We start from the raw sequence: 17471 nt of genomic DNA, 5'->3' as shown, positions 1-17471 counted from the left end.
ACATATTTTTTCATGGTCCTGTTGATCTCTTTTCGCATTTCAATCAACCGATTTCTTTCAACTTCATTTTCTTTGAATGGTATCATAAGTCCCCCTAGAATCATGTATGATGCATCACCACCACCCATTTTTTATCAATCTATTAGTAACACATCTACCATAAAGTTGACGGTATCCATCATTTTCTTTGTTCATTACAATCATATAAGGATCTACCGCATCACTTCTATCTTCTAGATGTTTGTAGTTCTTCATTTCTTCCTTGAAGATTATTCAAAAAATAATAGGATAATATTGTTAAATAATCTATTATTAAAAAGTTGTTTTTTATTGTAAAAAATGCATGTCAACATAGAAAAAACAATTTTTTATTGTGTAAAAAACAACCACTTGACATCCAAAAATATACTATATAAAGGTTGTTTTTTAATGTAAAGTAACTACATTTTAGCATCGAAAAAAATATCATTTTAACATCTAAAACATTGTATTTTAACGTCTAAACAAAATGTACTTTAACATCGAAAAAACAACACCTTAACGTTTAAAAATTGCAACTTAATGTCTAAAAATGTAGTTTACTATCAAAAGGAAAAACCTATTGTGAAATTGAAATACAAACTTACAATTTTCTTTGCCGTGTCATCATATTTATCAACATATGTACGTCCATCTGTCCTTTTATGTGTACATTCAAACATTTGACTTGGAGTGGGGAATTCCTTGTGTGGATCTTCATTTTTCTATATTCATGGTAACATAGACGTCAACAATAAAATATCAAAGTGTTGGTAAATAAAAACATAAATCATGAAATGGTCGTCTACAAAACCATTTGATTCCGCTTTGACAAAAGCTCTTTTACCTAAGGTATCTTTCAACACAAAGGTCACCACACAATCTGAATAAGGTATAAACCTAATTTAAGTTACTATCCTTTCCCCTCTAAGTATGTTCCCCATTTACTCATCAATAAGCAATCAATTGTCTAGCGTGAATACATCATCACAATTCATAACATATCATCACACTTCATTAAGCTACAATATAAGATATATGGGACTAATTTTTAACCTAAGCATAAGTATCTTAATAAGTTTGGTTAAGTCATGAATTAAGTGCTCCATTAAGGAACTCAAAAATGACTTAATTTTACATAGAAAACCAAGTGACCAAAGTCACATAAAGTCAAGATTTAGGGCTAGGCTTTCATTGGACCCATCAAGACAAAGAGCAAAAAAAAATCACAGCTTAACAACAACCCAATCACAGCCACCCTTTGGGCAATGGTGGTGTGGTGGTAGAACCCGGCAGCCATGGTTGCCGGTGGTGGTGATGACTAGAATCGAACCCCAAAAAAAACAAACACAATGCTAGAAACTTACCTCCACGATGTATGGTTGGAATACAAACCAAAAACGCAGCCTTATAAAAACTTGATAGAACCCTAGACCACCATAAGTTTTCCGGAATCGCTACCCTCGCCGGAAAAGCCGCCACAGCCTCCCCTTTCACTCTCGTTCGGTATCAATCTCTCTCTCTCTCTCTCTGGTCGATTCACTTGGAAACTTCAGAAAGTGGTGGAATTTGTTAATTTTGGGTGTCCTCTAGGCAACCCTAACGAAGGGAATCAGACGACGATGGAAAATAATTGACGCAAGTAGGTTTAGACGCATGGGGTTTTTTACATACCTAATTACCGTTTTGATCCCTCTTGTTTTAAACTTTATGCACCTTCCACACTAAACTACAAGTTCTTTTTGTTCAAGTATTTCTTATATTACACATTAACCCTTGGACTTATATAACTTCCATTTGTTTTATGTAATTGAATTATCATTTCATTGTAGTCCTTTATTTAATAAACGGCAAAGTCGTTTTTTATGTATACTTAATGTTATTTTATATTATTTATATACTAAACATAAAATTTCACATGATAAATGCACGCAAAGTTTAATCTTAGCAAATGGAAGACTAACTTCACTAACGAAATATTTTTAAGTCGTTACAGGAGGATATCGGAGGGATGATCCGAGGAAGGTAGGTGTATGTTCGATGGATGTGTATGTAGTCACAATTTTATTTAATGTGTTTTTTTTGAACTCAATAGCATAAAGAGAAATATTTTTTTTTACTATATTTGGAGGGAAGTTAAAAAAAAGAAATTATACTTGGAGGGAATCAAAATTAACAATGTAGCTTTCGTAATAAAAGTTGCAATTTTTAATAAGATTTGGAACCTTTTTTAAAAGTTACAAGTTTCAAGAAAATTTGTAACTTTTTTAAAAAAAAGTTGCAATTTTCAGTGAAATTTGTAACTTTTTAAAAACAAAGTTGCGGTTTTAAATAAATTTGGCAACTTTTTTAAACAAAGTTGCATTAAATCTTCTAGTGCAACCTTTTTGTTTGGTGAGACCTTTTTTATAATCAAATGCAACTCTTGTGAAAAGGCTGCATCGAAAAGGTCACATTAGACTCATTTTGTAGTAGTGAACCCACAATAAATAATTTTATTAATTTCATCAATCAACAATAACCCGATTACCCGTTCCCGTTATCCTCACTTTACGTCCCTAAACACCTATCATAAGGGACCTAGCCTAAGGATCATCATCGGGGTGGACACTACTGCTAAGGGGATTCCTCAGCAATAAATGTCCTTAAGGAAACTATGTGGGGGATGGAATACACCGGTGAACACATCGTTCATAAACACCTACAGGTTGCGAGCCTGCTAGTGTTCCACTGGACTGTCTAGAAGAGTCCGTGGTCGTCATCCATACTCCGCTAGATGACAGAATCAACAACAACAAAATCGAGGCCTCTCATCATTTTATCACACATCGTCTAATACATCTATCCATGTTTTACCCCAACATTTTTGTAGATATAAAATACATATACAATTTAAATCATATAAAACTTGTATAAAATCGTTCATCCAACATAGATAGCAAGTATAAAAATAATATACACACATAGCAAGTAGTTTATATAAAATACTTCATATCTATGCGTAAGATGAAAGGGACCATGCACTCACTTGAAAATGTGGTGATTCCGAACTCAGACAACGCTTCGCTTTTTAAAAATAATTTCCTTCGACGAAACCTAGTATTATTACCACTAGAGTTTAGTCTATTATTCGCCGAGACTAATTAATAGTCTAGCTATTATTACTATTATATAAGCGTTAAAAAAATACTTATATAACCCATAATAATAGCCCAAGTATTTATTATAAGTTCTTAATAACGTTACTATAATTAAATAAAAGCTATATTAAAAATAGCGTAGACGTAGCTCACTTACAGCGGGTTTTATAGAAAACCAGGCTTTGCTTGGAGCAGCGTTCCTGAGCCGAAAAGCTCTTCTTCTCGGAGCCGTCGAGCACTCCGGGGCTTCCGCCTCGTGGTAGGGAGGTTCCTTAAGCTTTTTGGGGGATTTTGGGGCTAGAGAGAGGTTCTAGAGAGAGAGAGAGTAAAGAGAAAAAAAAAATGGGAAAGGTGTGAAGAAAATGAGGGTGGGAGAGATGGTATTTATAGGGTGAAATGTGGCTGAACTTGGTGCCACATGTCACCATCTGGTGGCAAGCCTTGGGGAGAAAGCAATGGTCAAGATTGTGCCACGTCACCCATTTTCGTACAGTACACTTCCGACTTCTAAAATCCGTAACTTTCACATACGAGGTTCGTTTCTGATGTTCTTTATATCCACGCGTAGGTAAAATTAAGATCTACAACTTTCATTTTGACTTTGTGCGGCTAATTCTCGACCAATCTTAAATTTAACTATACGAGGAGATTATACTATTAAATGTCCGCGTAAAATTCATAACTTCTACATACGAACTCTGTTTTTGTCCGTTTTTTACCGTTGAGTTCTTATTAATGAGATCTTCAATTCTCATTTAGGTCGCATAGGCCAAAAACTGCTCGATCTAAAATTCGAGTTTCGGGCTGTACACTGCTAAGCCAAAACTTCGAAAAATCATAACTTCCTCATACGAAGTCAGATTTGGGCGTTCTTTTTATGGACGCTCTCGGTTTAACATATTTTACGACTTTTGTTTAAATCATTAAGGCTAAAACTCGCTCTATCGTAAATTTACTATTTACGCTTTCCGGTATCGTGTCGGTTCCATCGCGAAACTTCGACGGGTCATAACTTCTTCGTTACAACTCGGATTTTGGCGTTCTTTATATCTCCAGAATCTTTGTTTCGACCACTACAACTTTATGTAAAGATATCGGGTTTATCTCAAATTTTAATTTTGACGCTTATTTTTATCCTTTATTTATTATACATTTATAAATGAGTAATAAGCACATAAATACACATAATTCACATAATACTCAAATATTTCATTTTTATTATTTCAGAAAGAGTTACAATAGTTGACCTAAACTATTACATTGTCTAAAAATGCTTAGCCCCGAAAACCGGGCGTTACACCTGGTCCATTTCACAGTTTAGGTCCGAATGATAAATTAATTGTCAATCAAATGTATAACACCAAAAAGGAGCTAGCATTTGTTGTTAAATTCGAAGCTATTAGAGAAAAGTTTCAGTTAAAGGTTGAAAAATCTTCAAAATCTCGGTACCAAGTTGTTTGTATGCAAGAAAACCGTCATTGGCGTTTATACACATCTCTCATTAAAGGAACATAAATGTTTGAAATTTAGACGCTTAATGACGAGCATACATGTTCTTCATTGCTTATACACCCAAATCATAGGCAAGCAAATAACGAAGTTTTGGGAACTATAATACATGACATTATGGGTTAAGAAAGTTTGAGATTTTGGAAGTTTAATGATATAATTAGAGATATGAATGATTATGAGTTATTCACAAGCGTGACATGCTAGAGAATTTGCTTTGGGATTAATGATGGGGACCCCCGAAGAAAGTTTCTCCAAACTTCCAGTTTATTTTCACAATTTGAAGAATCATAATCCTGGTATTGTGGCATACATAAAAACTAATTCGAAGGATCGTTTTGAGTATTCCTTTTTCGCTATTGGATGTGAGGTAATATATTTTTAAATATATTTGTTATTTTCTTAAATGTTTATAAACAAATTATATTGTTGATATATTAATGGTTTTTATATTGTTATTGGCTTATTGTAGATACGTGCTTTCAGAGAGTGTTGTGGAAAAGTTATTATTATGGATGGTGCTCATTTGAAGGGAAAGTACAAAGGCACCATCTTGTATGTAGTAGCCATGTATGGCAACAATCAGATCTTGCCTATTGGGTATGGAATTTTCCGAAAAGAGACTACAGATTCTTGGACATGGGTTCTCTAACATCCGGATTCCCAGGTATATTATTTTATTTAATTATTTTGGAGTTTGTGGAGAAACTCAGCGAGTTGGAGCCAAGACTCGCCGAGTAGGGTCGCAGATGTTCATCCGGGTTCACGTCCGGACTCGGCGAGTCCATGTTGTTTAATGAAACCCTAATCCCCCGGGTTTGGAGCCTATTTAAGGGCACTTATAGCCTCCCATTGCGGCTACCAGTCCCTTGAGAGAACCCTAAGTGAGCCAAATCGTTGTGAGGTAGAAGAAGTCACTTTTGATCCTTGTACCTTTGGTTTAGCAAGAAGGAGGTGAACAAGAGCAAAGAGGAGGTGCGATTCTAGCAGTTCCCGAGTTCAGAGACTTCATTTTGAGGTAATAGTTCAGACCTCCTTCAGTTTTGGTGTTGATCATTAGAGTTAAGGTTTTCTAACCCCTTTGGAGAGTGATTATGTGGAGCAAATGGTCCCTCTTCGAGTTTGTGCCTTGGATCTGGACTCAAAGAGGTCCAGAGACCTTAACCCTTGGAGCTTTATGGATCAGTTTGGGGTTATTGGACTTAGGTTGCCATTTTTGGGACTAAATCTCCTTTTGATGCCTTGTTGTTGTTATACAAGCATCAAGTTTCGGACTTTATGTGACATTCATGCTTGGGGAGGCCAGATCTATGGTTTAGGGAATCAGATCTGACCTCAGGAGGTCAGTAGAGTTTGTGCATGGCATGAACTCGCCGAGTTGTTCTTGAGACTCGACGAGTAGGGTTAGGGTTTAACGTAAATTGCTCAATGAGTAGACTTGCCGAGTTGGGGGATGACTCGTTGAGTCAGAAGGGGGTTAGAGGACTGGAGTTCAAGGCGGTACTCGCCGAGTTGTTCTTGAGACTCGGCGAGTTAAGTCGGGGTGGCCCCGCGATTCATGCCTGGTATGACTCGTCGACCATAGGGAGGGACTCGGCGTGCCAAACGGGACAAAGTGTTAGAGAACATGTGTGAACTCGCCGAGTCACTAGAGTGCACTCGGGGAGTAGGGTCAAAGTGTGACCGTTGACTTTTGTTGACTTTTAGGGTTTGGTCAACAATGGAGTACTTGTGTCAAGAGGGGGGTAAAATAGTCTTTTACCCTTCTGAGGGTGCCAATGGCAGGTTGAGTCTAGACTCCAGAGTTATATTTATAAGAGTATTTACTTTATGTGAATAGGCGGAGGCTAGGCAATATTTCTACCGAGTCAGAGATTTACCGAGACGCTTGAGGTGAGTCTTCTCACTATACTTTACTTAGTGTGGTAACAGAGTTGTGTGATAGAGTATTCTAGAGCTATATGCAAGTGTGTTTGTATGATACTATGTGTTGTGATTTATTGCGATATGTGATTGCATGATTCAGAGTTTACAGAGTTAGGACCAGTGGGTCCACAGAGTTATGGGACCAAGAGGGTCCCACAGAGATATTCGACCAGAGGGTCAACAGAGTTACAACCTTGAGTGGCTGCTATGTGTTTATGTGGTATTTTGGGGAACTCACTAAGCTTATGCTTACAGTGTTACGTGTTATGTGTTTCAGGTACCAGTGATGACCGCGGGAAGGCGTCGGCTTGATTCGTACACACACATGGGATTTTATGTATTTCGATCGTGGGAGATGTTTTGTGAAACAAAGACATGATACTATGACATTTTATGAATGAATGAGTTTGTAAAAAAATGTGTTTGAAAATGCGAAAAATTGTTTTAAATTTTTATGGTGTTACAGTTTCTTGAAAAACTACATGAATGCATTGGTGATATGGAATGTCCGAAAACGGTCACAGATAGGGCACCCACAATTGTTGTACGTATTCAAAATGTTTTTGAAAATGCTCAACATGGATTGTGTTGTTTTCATATAATAGGAAACATAGTCCACACCTTTGAAAAAAAAGCAATTTTGTTTCGGAAGCTGGTAAGAGCTTACAAAACCACTGAGTTTGAATTCTATTGGGGGAGACTTCGTAATATAAGAGATGATGTAGCGACATATCTTAGTCAAATTCCACATGAGAAATGGACCATGCGTATTGCCCTACCATGAGGTATGATTATATGACCTCAAATTGTGTGGACTCCATGAATGCTGTATCAAATAAAGCAAGGAAGTTGCCTATATTACCACTTCTTGAGTTCTTTCGCGCACTTATGCAGAAAAGGTTTTACAAACGGCGGATTGCTGCAGGTATGACTATGTTTAATTTTAAATTATATGATAAATGTCATATATAATAATATATGTTTGTTTTAACAAAAAAAAGTACATCAATACTGACAAAGTGGGTTGAAGATATGGTTAAAAAAATAAAGAGGGGATTCAAGGATGGTCGGTATCCGATGTTGACAATACAACATATCAAGTGTATGACTTCAAAAGTGGCGGCATAGTGAATTTGAGGGAAAAGACTTCTTTTTGCAAATATTGGCAACTAACTAGTTTTCCATATGGTCATGTGATAATGGTTTTAATGCACTTAAAAAATGATCACGGTGGGCATATGGCTATAGATTCTTATAAAATTGAAACATATCGAAGAATGTGCGAGAAGGCCGTATACCCTCTTTCAGAACTTAGTGATTGGGTGGTTCCGGATGACCTTATGGTTGTTAACCATCCTATGATGGAAATACGTCAAGCCGGTAGACCAAAAACACCAATCGTATTCTCTCTTAAGGTGAGGAACCAAAAATAAGAAGGTGTAGTGGATGTGATAACACAACTCATAATGTAAAGACGTGTAAGGAAATCATTCCAAAGAACCAAAGTAAAACTAAAAAACATACTGGGGCGTCAGGAAGTGGGACAAAAGCGACAAAAAAGGAACCGACGAAAGCGACCGAAAACTAATGGCAACATGAGCCAGAGAACCAATGGATGCAGCATACCGAACAACAATGGCAGCTGCAGCCAGAGAACCAATGGACACAACAGACCGAAAATCAATGGCACCAACAACCAGACAACCAATGGACACAATAGACTGAACATCAATGGCAGCATGAGCCACATAACCAATGGACGCAAGGGACCGAATACCAACCGCAAGAAGAGCCACAGAACCAATGGTAAGGTTGCACCGAGTACCAATGGCAGCAAGAGCCAGGTTACCAATGGACGCAGGCGACAGTAAACTTAGGGACACAAGCAACAGAAAACCCATGGCTGGAATACGAAAACAGATCAAAGTTTTCGTGGTTCGATTTGAATGATTGAAGTTTATTTCAAAGTATGTTTTTTATGAAGGTTGTATGTTTATGTTTTCTAAAGTATGTTTTGTAACCTACTTAAAGTATGTTTATTATTTAAAATACCGGTGTGTGTAATTTTATAAAAAACATGGAATATTTGTATAATTTTTTATTAAACACACAACTTTTTTAAATGGGTAATTAAATAAGAAAAATGACTGACAAACAGCTCTGCAGATTACCAAACAACTCTACGGATTTCGTAACAGTTATGAGGATTCGCAAATAGTTCTGCGGAATAAGTAATATAAAATCACTTTACCATGTCTGTCCTTTCATTGATTCTATACTATTTCTTCTTCATTTCATTTTTTTGAAAAATTAACCCTCATATTTTCCCTCATAATGACTTCCATACCATGGAGCGCTGAGGATAACCTCTGTCTAACTCGTGCATATATTAATATCCACAAGACCATCAGGGTGAATGAACCAAGTTATTGGACCCATTTAACTTATGCCTTCAACGTTGACCCTCAAACTGCCCTAGAAAACTACCGTAACACCATTGACATCACAACAAAATGGTATGACTTAAAAATAGAAGTCTTGGTTTTCAACAATCTTTATACCAAAATTAATGATGCACGTCCGAATGAAGATGAGGAAGTTATCCTGGACGCGGCTAAAGCAGAATACATATCTATTAGTGACGGGTTAGAATTTGAGTTTGAAGGCCCTTGGAATCTCTTAAATGATCTCCTGTATTTTTAATTTGTATTGCGTTTGTAGAAGGATATTTTAATGTAGTTTGTTTTTATTAGGTTATTTATATGCACCAGTTTGTATTACGTTATTTATATGTACTTGGTTTGTATTAGGTTATTTACGAAACCAGTTGAGTTAACTTCTACTTTATTCCAAAGAACATAAAATACAAAACTGCACAAATACATGGAAAACATTCATCAGTAGAAAACATATTACATAAAACATTTCACATAAAAAACGTTTCTACATGAAATACTGGTGGTTCTTAACCAGATTCCAAGCGTCCACATACTAGAAGTCTTTTCCCTCATGCTTGAAAATGTAAAGATCTAAAACCATTTCTAGAAGAGCTTCCTCGTTTGAGTAATAATAATTAATACTATTTTAAAGATGATGATACCATCGATTGAACCATGTGATTTCGTTCTTTAACTCCATCCACTTACTAAGAATCTCTACTTGTACCCGATATTCTCCTTGTCCAAACGAGAGGTTGAACATATCTGTTATGTGGATCCATTTATCACCTCCAAGGTAATTAGGGGTAACCATTGTTGTTACACCTTCAAAATTGTTCAACCAACAACGTATTATAACCATCACCTCTCTTGTTGTCCATGGACGTGGAGTATCAGACGACGATGCTGCATTCGTAGAAGTTGGTGCATTGGATGCCATTTCTATATTCTTCAATACTGGGGTGAGTTGATACAGTATTTAACCAATATGACAATTGATACACTAATCCATAGAGGTGTACACTAATCCACAAAGATATACACTGATCCGCTGATAACAGTTCTGTGGATTCCCAAACAGTTCTATGGATTGATATTAAACATAAGTTCATTATTTTTAACATTTTTTGTCAAATTGTTTACATAATAATCACATAAGATATTATTGTATTAAAAAAATAACATCAATAAACAAAAATAAAAAAAACGAAAAAAATTAAAAAAACCCAAGATCCGCAAAGGTGTTCCGGTTCCTCAAAGGTATATATATATATATATATATATATATATATATATATATATATATATATATATATATATAGGGAGTGGTTCAAATGAGAACCAAAAAAGGTTAAGAACCGTAAGAACCTTTAATTTTAGATGTTTATAAAGAGTTTAGGGTTTAGGGTTACACCCTAAACCCTAAACCCTAAATCCTTTATAAACATCTAAAGTTAGAGGTTCTTACGGTTTTTAACATTTTTTTGTTCTCATTTGAACCACTCCCTATATATATATATATATATATATATATATATATATATATATATATATATATATATATATATATATATATATATATATATATATATATATATATATTAGTGTGAAAAGTACTTGTTTGGCTAACCTATTTAATTTAGATATGTTCCCGATCGATGTTGACAATTGTGGAAGAAGTTCGGCGAGGAAATGATATAGTTTGTTGTGTGGGTGGAAAAATGTAATTATAATCATAACGAAAACGAATGGTAAGGCTTAGAATCGACCATGTAGACAAGTAGAAGATACTGCCCCCTCATTATCTTACGTATCCAATCTGTAAAGTTTTATCTTGTCTCCAACAGGGCCACGCCACACTAGCTTAGTGTAGTCACTTCGTCGTGTGAATATAAAACATAATTTTTGAACGGCTGAACATTAAAAAAAAACGAATTACAAAGAAGTTTCTTTTGGAACCGGCGAGAATATCTTAAGAAACATCCCGTGCCTAGCAAATCACTAGACACATGCAAAAACAAGAGAGTACCAAAAAGATTATATAAAAATAAAGGGAGAAAGACACCAATCTACCCAGGGATATGGACTTCTTTACCCCTAAACTTCCTCCAAACATACTAAATTTTGATGTCAACAAACCCAATTAATAATATACTACTGTCAAACCACCTAAGAGATCTCTTTTATAGACTCTACTATTATATTATTCCTTTTTTTAACACCAAAGTTGATGGAATTTCAATAACGCCAAAACATCCAACAAACAGCGACAACAATTGCTTCAAGAGTAGAATTTTTGTGAGTTGGAAAAGGAATGGTATTTATCCACGAGATCATATCTACAAACATACCGAATACTAGAATTTGCAAATCAAGCTAACTCAAAGTCCGAAAATGTCATTATAAGTTCTAGCGGTCACTTCACAATTCACAAAAAAATATGATCAAGATCCTCCATGTAATCTGAACAAAAAAGGCAAAATACCACAAGAACATCAATGCCTTGATACACTAAATTCGGTCTAGTTGGGAGTATTTACTTCCAATAAACAATACTCATCAATACCTGATAGGAATGACACGATTCGATCTAGATGGAGTATTTACAACCGGTAACAAATATTGATCAATCCACCTTCTAGCTAGTAGCATTAACTAAGAACTCTTGTGAGGTATCCAAATCCCAAAGCCACATATCACCTTATCAAGAAAAATGCATTTACTTAAGTAAAAGAAGAAGACCCAAAACATGGTTTTCTTTCTCTCTCCTCTAATCCATCTATGCCAATTCTAAGACCATCATCATCCATTATGCGATTAATAACTACACAATGTTTATAAATCTTAGAGAATATGATAAAAAGAGGAATATCTCCAACCCACACTTCATTCAAAAATAAAGTATACGTACCATCCCACACATTCTTTTAAGAGTACTATGAAAGATGATACCCTTTTCGTGCATTTTACCCATACCACCGGGGATTTTAGGCCAAAACCCACACCCATAAATTGCCCAATGTACAAAAAACCACAAAATGCCTTGATGAAACTCTATCTTCCATTAGAAACCTCCATCTCCACTTCTGAAGAAACATGTGATTATACCCACCAAACTACCGATATTAGACATGCCTTTTTCTTTATATGAAAGAACATCCCATTTGAACCAAGTTATATTATGGTCTTCATAATCTCCGCTCCAAGTTTCTCGAGAATCTTAGAAACAAAATCTAACATCAGCAAAGTTGACATATAATAGATTCTCAGGAATCCCAATACCGACTTAAGTAACATAAATCTACCACCAACAGAAAGCATTTTTACTTTCTTTTCATACAACTTAAAAAAGCAATCTATAATTTCCTTACAAACCTGAAGCCTTGGCAAGGTATACAAAATTCAAGTTCTCAATTTTTCATCTAATGAGATTAGAAAAGTCAACAACTTCATCAAATGGAACTCTAAACGCAAACAAACTAGATTTATGCTAATTTAGCTTCAATTTAGAATCTAAATAGAAGCATCTAAAAACACTAACAATACTTGTAGTATTGTGATATGGCCGCTCACCTAGAAACAACACATCATTTGCAGAGAAATATGAGATTAAGTCAAATTTCTACTACCCACGTTCACAACATGAAAAGGATTTATTGCTACTAAATCTTCTATCGCAACATGTAATACTTCCATAATTGGAACAAACAAGAGACTTTGTGTGTCAGGTAGACATGAAACGTTGATATGACCTTATTTAACTATATATTTTAGGCCATTATCCTAATAAATTTGAGTAAAAATATTACATTTTAAGATATATGATACTTAATATGCTTTGAAATGTTTAATTATAGTTTAAATGAGAGGCGAGATGCAAAAGGAAGCAAATAGAGATGAAAAAGACGCAAAAATAATGTTATTGGCACATTGACCTCTTTTCAGTGTTTTGGCCATATCTGATGACTCGTAACTCTGATCGAGGGGATTCAAGATGTTTTGAAAACTAGACAAAATTTTAGATGACTTTTGTGTTTGTATAAAATTTAGATTCCTAGTACCCATGTCGTGCCAAAGACATTTCCACAGCATGGAAAATCAAAAAAATTCGTGTACATGAAGATTCCACATTCCTTGGTGTGGAAAGTCTTTTTCCATGTCGTGCGGCATTGAAACCTATAAATAGAGCCAGAAATTAGCCCTATTGACATACTTTCAACCCTATTTCGTTCCCTGCGAAAATAAAACTAGAAGTGTCGTTTTGAAGGTTTAGAAGGCGGTCGGAGGGTCGTTAATTTGATTTGGAGTGAATATGTGAAGGATTCGAGAGTTGATTCCTAACAGGAATCATTTAGTTTTCAGTTCGGACCATGATTAACATTCTATGTGATTCTATCCGTGTTTTACTTTTTTATTTCGGGCTTCAAAAACCTATTGCTTTGTGTTATACTAGACGAATCATTGAGATTATGGATGAATTTGGTATTTGTATTATATATTCATAGTTAATTTATTTTTTCAAGTTTGACTGAAAGATCCGTATGTGTTAAATATTATTACTTTATTGTCTATTACTGAATTAATAGATTTTAGATGACCATTCTAGCTATATTAATTTGAATCTAGTTTTCCATGATCATTGGTAATTATAACTAGTGTTGGACCAAAATCTAAGGTTAGGATAATAAAGTTATGAACTTTAATGTGTATGCATGAGTAGATGATCATTCTATTAATGATTTTATTCCAATGATCATTAGGAATAATAAACATCAAAATTTGCTTAATACGAAGTCAACAATCAATTTATGGATAATTAATAGCATGATGATGAAATCAAGAGTCTTTAGATTCATTAGGATTAGTGGTCTAATCATGATACAAGTCATATTAGGAATCAATGAATAATTAATGAATAATCATTGCACTTAAGTAGTTAACCATGATTTGGAGATGTAATCCAATCTAAATCAAAGTACTTGAAGTGATTCGTTTCCAATCAGTTTTTCTAGTTAGTTTAATTTTTGATTTAATTGAGTTTTTAATAATACCCCCCCCCCCCAATTTTATTGATTTCTTCAATTCATTATAACCTATAATCAAATATTATAATGTTAATTCACTATCGCCCCCCTTGAATTCGACTCCCTTGCTTATCAAAACAATACTATACTTGATCAGGTTCACTGCCTGTAAGGTGTTGTTTAGATGCGATAGAGTAGGAATTGTAAATAAAAATTAGTGCGTTAAAAATACACATCAAGCATCCAACTTTTTAACATGTCACGTAGGCAAGTTTCGTATCTGGTACAAATTGTTTAGAATCGTCTTCTGGTGATATGTTTTTTAAGAGGCGATTGAATCGAGTATTGTGCTAGAATCAGAGTATGAATTGATTTAGAACAAGTAATCTAAATATAATCTGGTTGGCACGATATTATTGCTTTGACAGTTGAATACAAGAGGTTGAGAGAAAATGATTACAATCAGAAAAGTGTTCTTAACCCCTAAATGTACTTTTCCCATGTATATAGGGAAAACTGAAAGCACAAAAAGTATAAGGACATTAGACATGTTGGGAATACTGGATTGCATCATTGGGCTATTTTGTATGTGTCCATTATGTACATGGTTTGAACCTGTCCAATCGTATCTATTATTAGGGTTATAGTATTTATAGTGCATGCATGCACCGTAGTTGGTAACGGTTTTGATCAATCTTTTCTTGTAACCCTAACACGCCTCCATAGTAGCAATTTTTTTATAGAGTTCTTCTGATTTTGTGTCTTTTAGTCATTCGACACCAGTTGATACATCTTGTGCTCTTTTTTTCATATCGTGCTAATACTTTACTTGTTGGAATCTAATCGATCTAAGAGGATTTCATTCCTAACAATTGGTATCAGAGCAGGAGGCTGTGTACTCAATACACAACTCTTCTATTTGAAGAAGTCATTAGGATTTCTGCAAATATTGGATTTGTTGGAGCCGTCACTGATTTATTGACGTTACTCTGTGATCTCGATATTAACCTAATACGTGTTTACAAGTCTGATTCTTGACAGGTATTGAAATCAAGTCAACATGCAACACGAAAATTCACAGTTCAACTCCATTAACATTACAAGAAGCATAGGATCAACTACAAGGATTCCAATCTTGTTCCCTCTGGAGTATGATGTCTGGGTATCACATTTTGAAGATTACATCGTTGGATATGAGGATAATGGTTACCTGATATGGGAAGCCATTACTCTAGGTCCGTTTGTTCATACTGAAACTCGAAGAACCATCAAACCCCAAAAGGAAAACAACCAACTGCTCATTGATGTGAAGGAAGTTCCAAAGGATGAAAAAGACAAACTTATTAGTAATATAAAGCAATGAGGGTAATCAGACTCACCTTGCAGTCTGATACGTTTTGCTTAGTAAGTCCTTGTACTATAGCGAAAGAGATCTGGGACAGGCTTAAAGAGCTTTATTCTACTGATGCTGATCTCGAGCATGATACCCAAACCCTTTTGCTTTTAGAGTTTGGAGCCTTTACACAAAAGCCAGAAGAAAGTCTGAGCCAGACGTTGAATCGCTACAATCATCTTCTTAGTAGAATGGTGAAGTATGGTATCGGGCGCAAACTAATCGAACAAAAAGTTACCTTCATGAATGGACTCAGATTAGAGTGGATGGCTGTTGTGTCTACCATTAAAGCACACGAACAATTCAAAAGTTATACATTGGCTAATCTTGTTGGTATTCTTAAGTCACATGAAAGTGTGGTGAAAAGAGAAGTGAAAGTTGTTTCGAATATGGGAACCTTAGCTCGCGTGGCGAAAGGAAAAAAACGTTACAGAGGAAGAATCTGAAAAGGAACTCTCTGATTGTGATCTTTCTAGCGAAGATTATGCATTGATGATCACGAATCCTAAACGGTTTGCCAAGAAGAAATTTCCATCTGCCAAGAGCAGAAACTGGCAGGGAAGTTATAGTGCTGAGAAAGTGAATGAGGAGAATAAAAGCGCTCCTAAGAAGGAAGAAGAGAAGAAAGAAAATAAGCTCGTAGATGATTCTGGCTATGACTGCAATAATTGTCATGGTAAAAATCATCTGGAAAAGGAGTGCGTGTTGAGAAGGCTAAATGAAAAGAAAGATGGCGAGGATGATGAGACTTATTATATGTGTAAGCTGGAAGAGATCAAGAAGAAGAAAACCACTGACAACTCTATCCCTGCTTTAATTGTGCAGGAAAATGCTGAAGATGAGTTTGGAGGAGTGGAGATTTGGTCAACTAACTCAGAGGATGAGTAAGTTCGCAATCCCACACATGGCAGGGCATTTGTTGCGAAGGAAGAAATCTCAAAGTTTGCGAGTAGGTGCTTGATGGCGACCAATGGCGCGACAACTGATAATGGATGCGAGGATGCGAAGGGAAGAGGAGTACGAAACCTGTTGGTGAGCAAATCAATGAGTGTAATCAATTTATCAAAAAGGTACACACCATTCTTGAATCCCTTAATGTACCTATATCTAACTATGAATCAGAATTTAACGACCTAAATTTCACTTTTTCAAGTATAAGTAATAGTCTTAAACAAACTCGTCTAGCGAATGCTAACCTGACTTATCAAATCAGCAAGACGTTATCCAAGAGTGGGGAGTGAAGGATGTGGATAGAGAAAATAGAGTATGAGTTGTCTAGGTCTAGAGATGAATCAATTTATTTGCAGAGAGATAATTTGAAGTTTTTGAAACAAAGAAACATATTTTGCTTGATTGCTAAACAACTTTATTCAAATATTACTCAGTTGCATTTAGATTGTGAAATAGGTAAAAAGATTCACAAAATGATCTTTCCTTTTCTTGAATTGAAGGAAGACGAGATTGATGTTGATTGTTACAAGTATGAATCTATCGTCTAATCAGACGACACCTCTGAAGCTTACAGAATTGGACTGGACAAAGTTGAATCTTTTATTAATTCCAAAGACCATAAGGACATCTTGAGAAACTTGCTTGATGAAAATGACAGGTTGAAAATCAAGACCGAAACCGTATTGAAATTTGACTCATTGAGTTCCAAGTTAAGTTCAGAAAATAAAATCAATCTTGAAAATATATCTGAATTTGATGAGGATAGTGATATGAGTGAAATATATATAGAGGATGAGGTTGACTGTTCTAAGTTTGTGAAAAACGAATCTGAACCAGTAAAAGCCCATATTTCTGAAAACTCAGTTGAGTTCTCTCGCATTTCTCAAAATAAACCGAAAAGTTTAAAGAAAAAGCTACAGTTTATCCTAAATTCCAAACTGTCCCAAATCAAGTCTTCAAAGTTGATGGAGTGGATAAAACTCAAACAGTAGAAATAACATCGCTCGTACAAGAAGACAACAAAGATTGTTGTGACGATTACTTTTGGTCTGCACCAATTGATAATGCGGAC

The 17471-nt window shown here is 35.3% G+C and overlaps 1 protein-coding gene across 1 annotated transcript; it reads left to right on the top strand.

Annotated features, from left to right (window-relative positions):
- Nucleotides 1-4896: 4896 nt before the first annotated feature.
- On the top strand, nt 4897-7377 carry LOC111898669 (uncharacterized). The gene is made up of 3 exons (XM_023894563.1): nt 4897-5037; nt 5140-5310; nt 7060-7377. The coding sequence occupies exons 1-3, from the start codon at nt 4897-4899 to the stop codon at nt 7375-7377; spliced, it is 630 nt and encodes a 209-aa protein (XP_023750331.1).
- The last annotated feature ends 10094 nt before the right edge of the window (nt 7378-17471 follow it).

Source organism: Lactuca sativa, chromosome 2 (assembly GCF_002870075.4).
Source record: "Lactuca sativa cultivar Salinas chromosome 2, Lsat_Salinas_v11, whole genome shotgun sequence".
Taxonomy (NCBI): domain Eukaryota; kingdom Viridiplantae; phylum Streptophyta; class Magnoliopsida; order Asterales; family Asteraceae; genus Lactuca; species Lactuca sativa.
Note: the sequence above shows the minus strand (reverse complement) of the source record. Positions and strands in the feature narration are given on the sequence as shown.

Excerpts from the sequence above, each read along its gene's own strand:
- LOC111898669 (XM_023894563.1), top strand. The coding sequence starts at position 4,897 with ATGGGGACCCCCGAAGAAAGTTTCTCCAAACTTCCAGTTTATTTTCAC. Across the intron at positions 5,038-5,139 it reads TTTTCGCTATTGGATGTGAG|ATACGTGCTTTCAGAGAGTG; the intron begins GTAATATATTTT and ends GGCTTATTGTAG. Across the intron at positions 5,311-7,059 it reads CTACAGATTCTTGGACATGG|TTTCTTGAAAAACTACATGA; the intron begins GTTCTCTAACAT and ends ATGGTGTTACAG.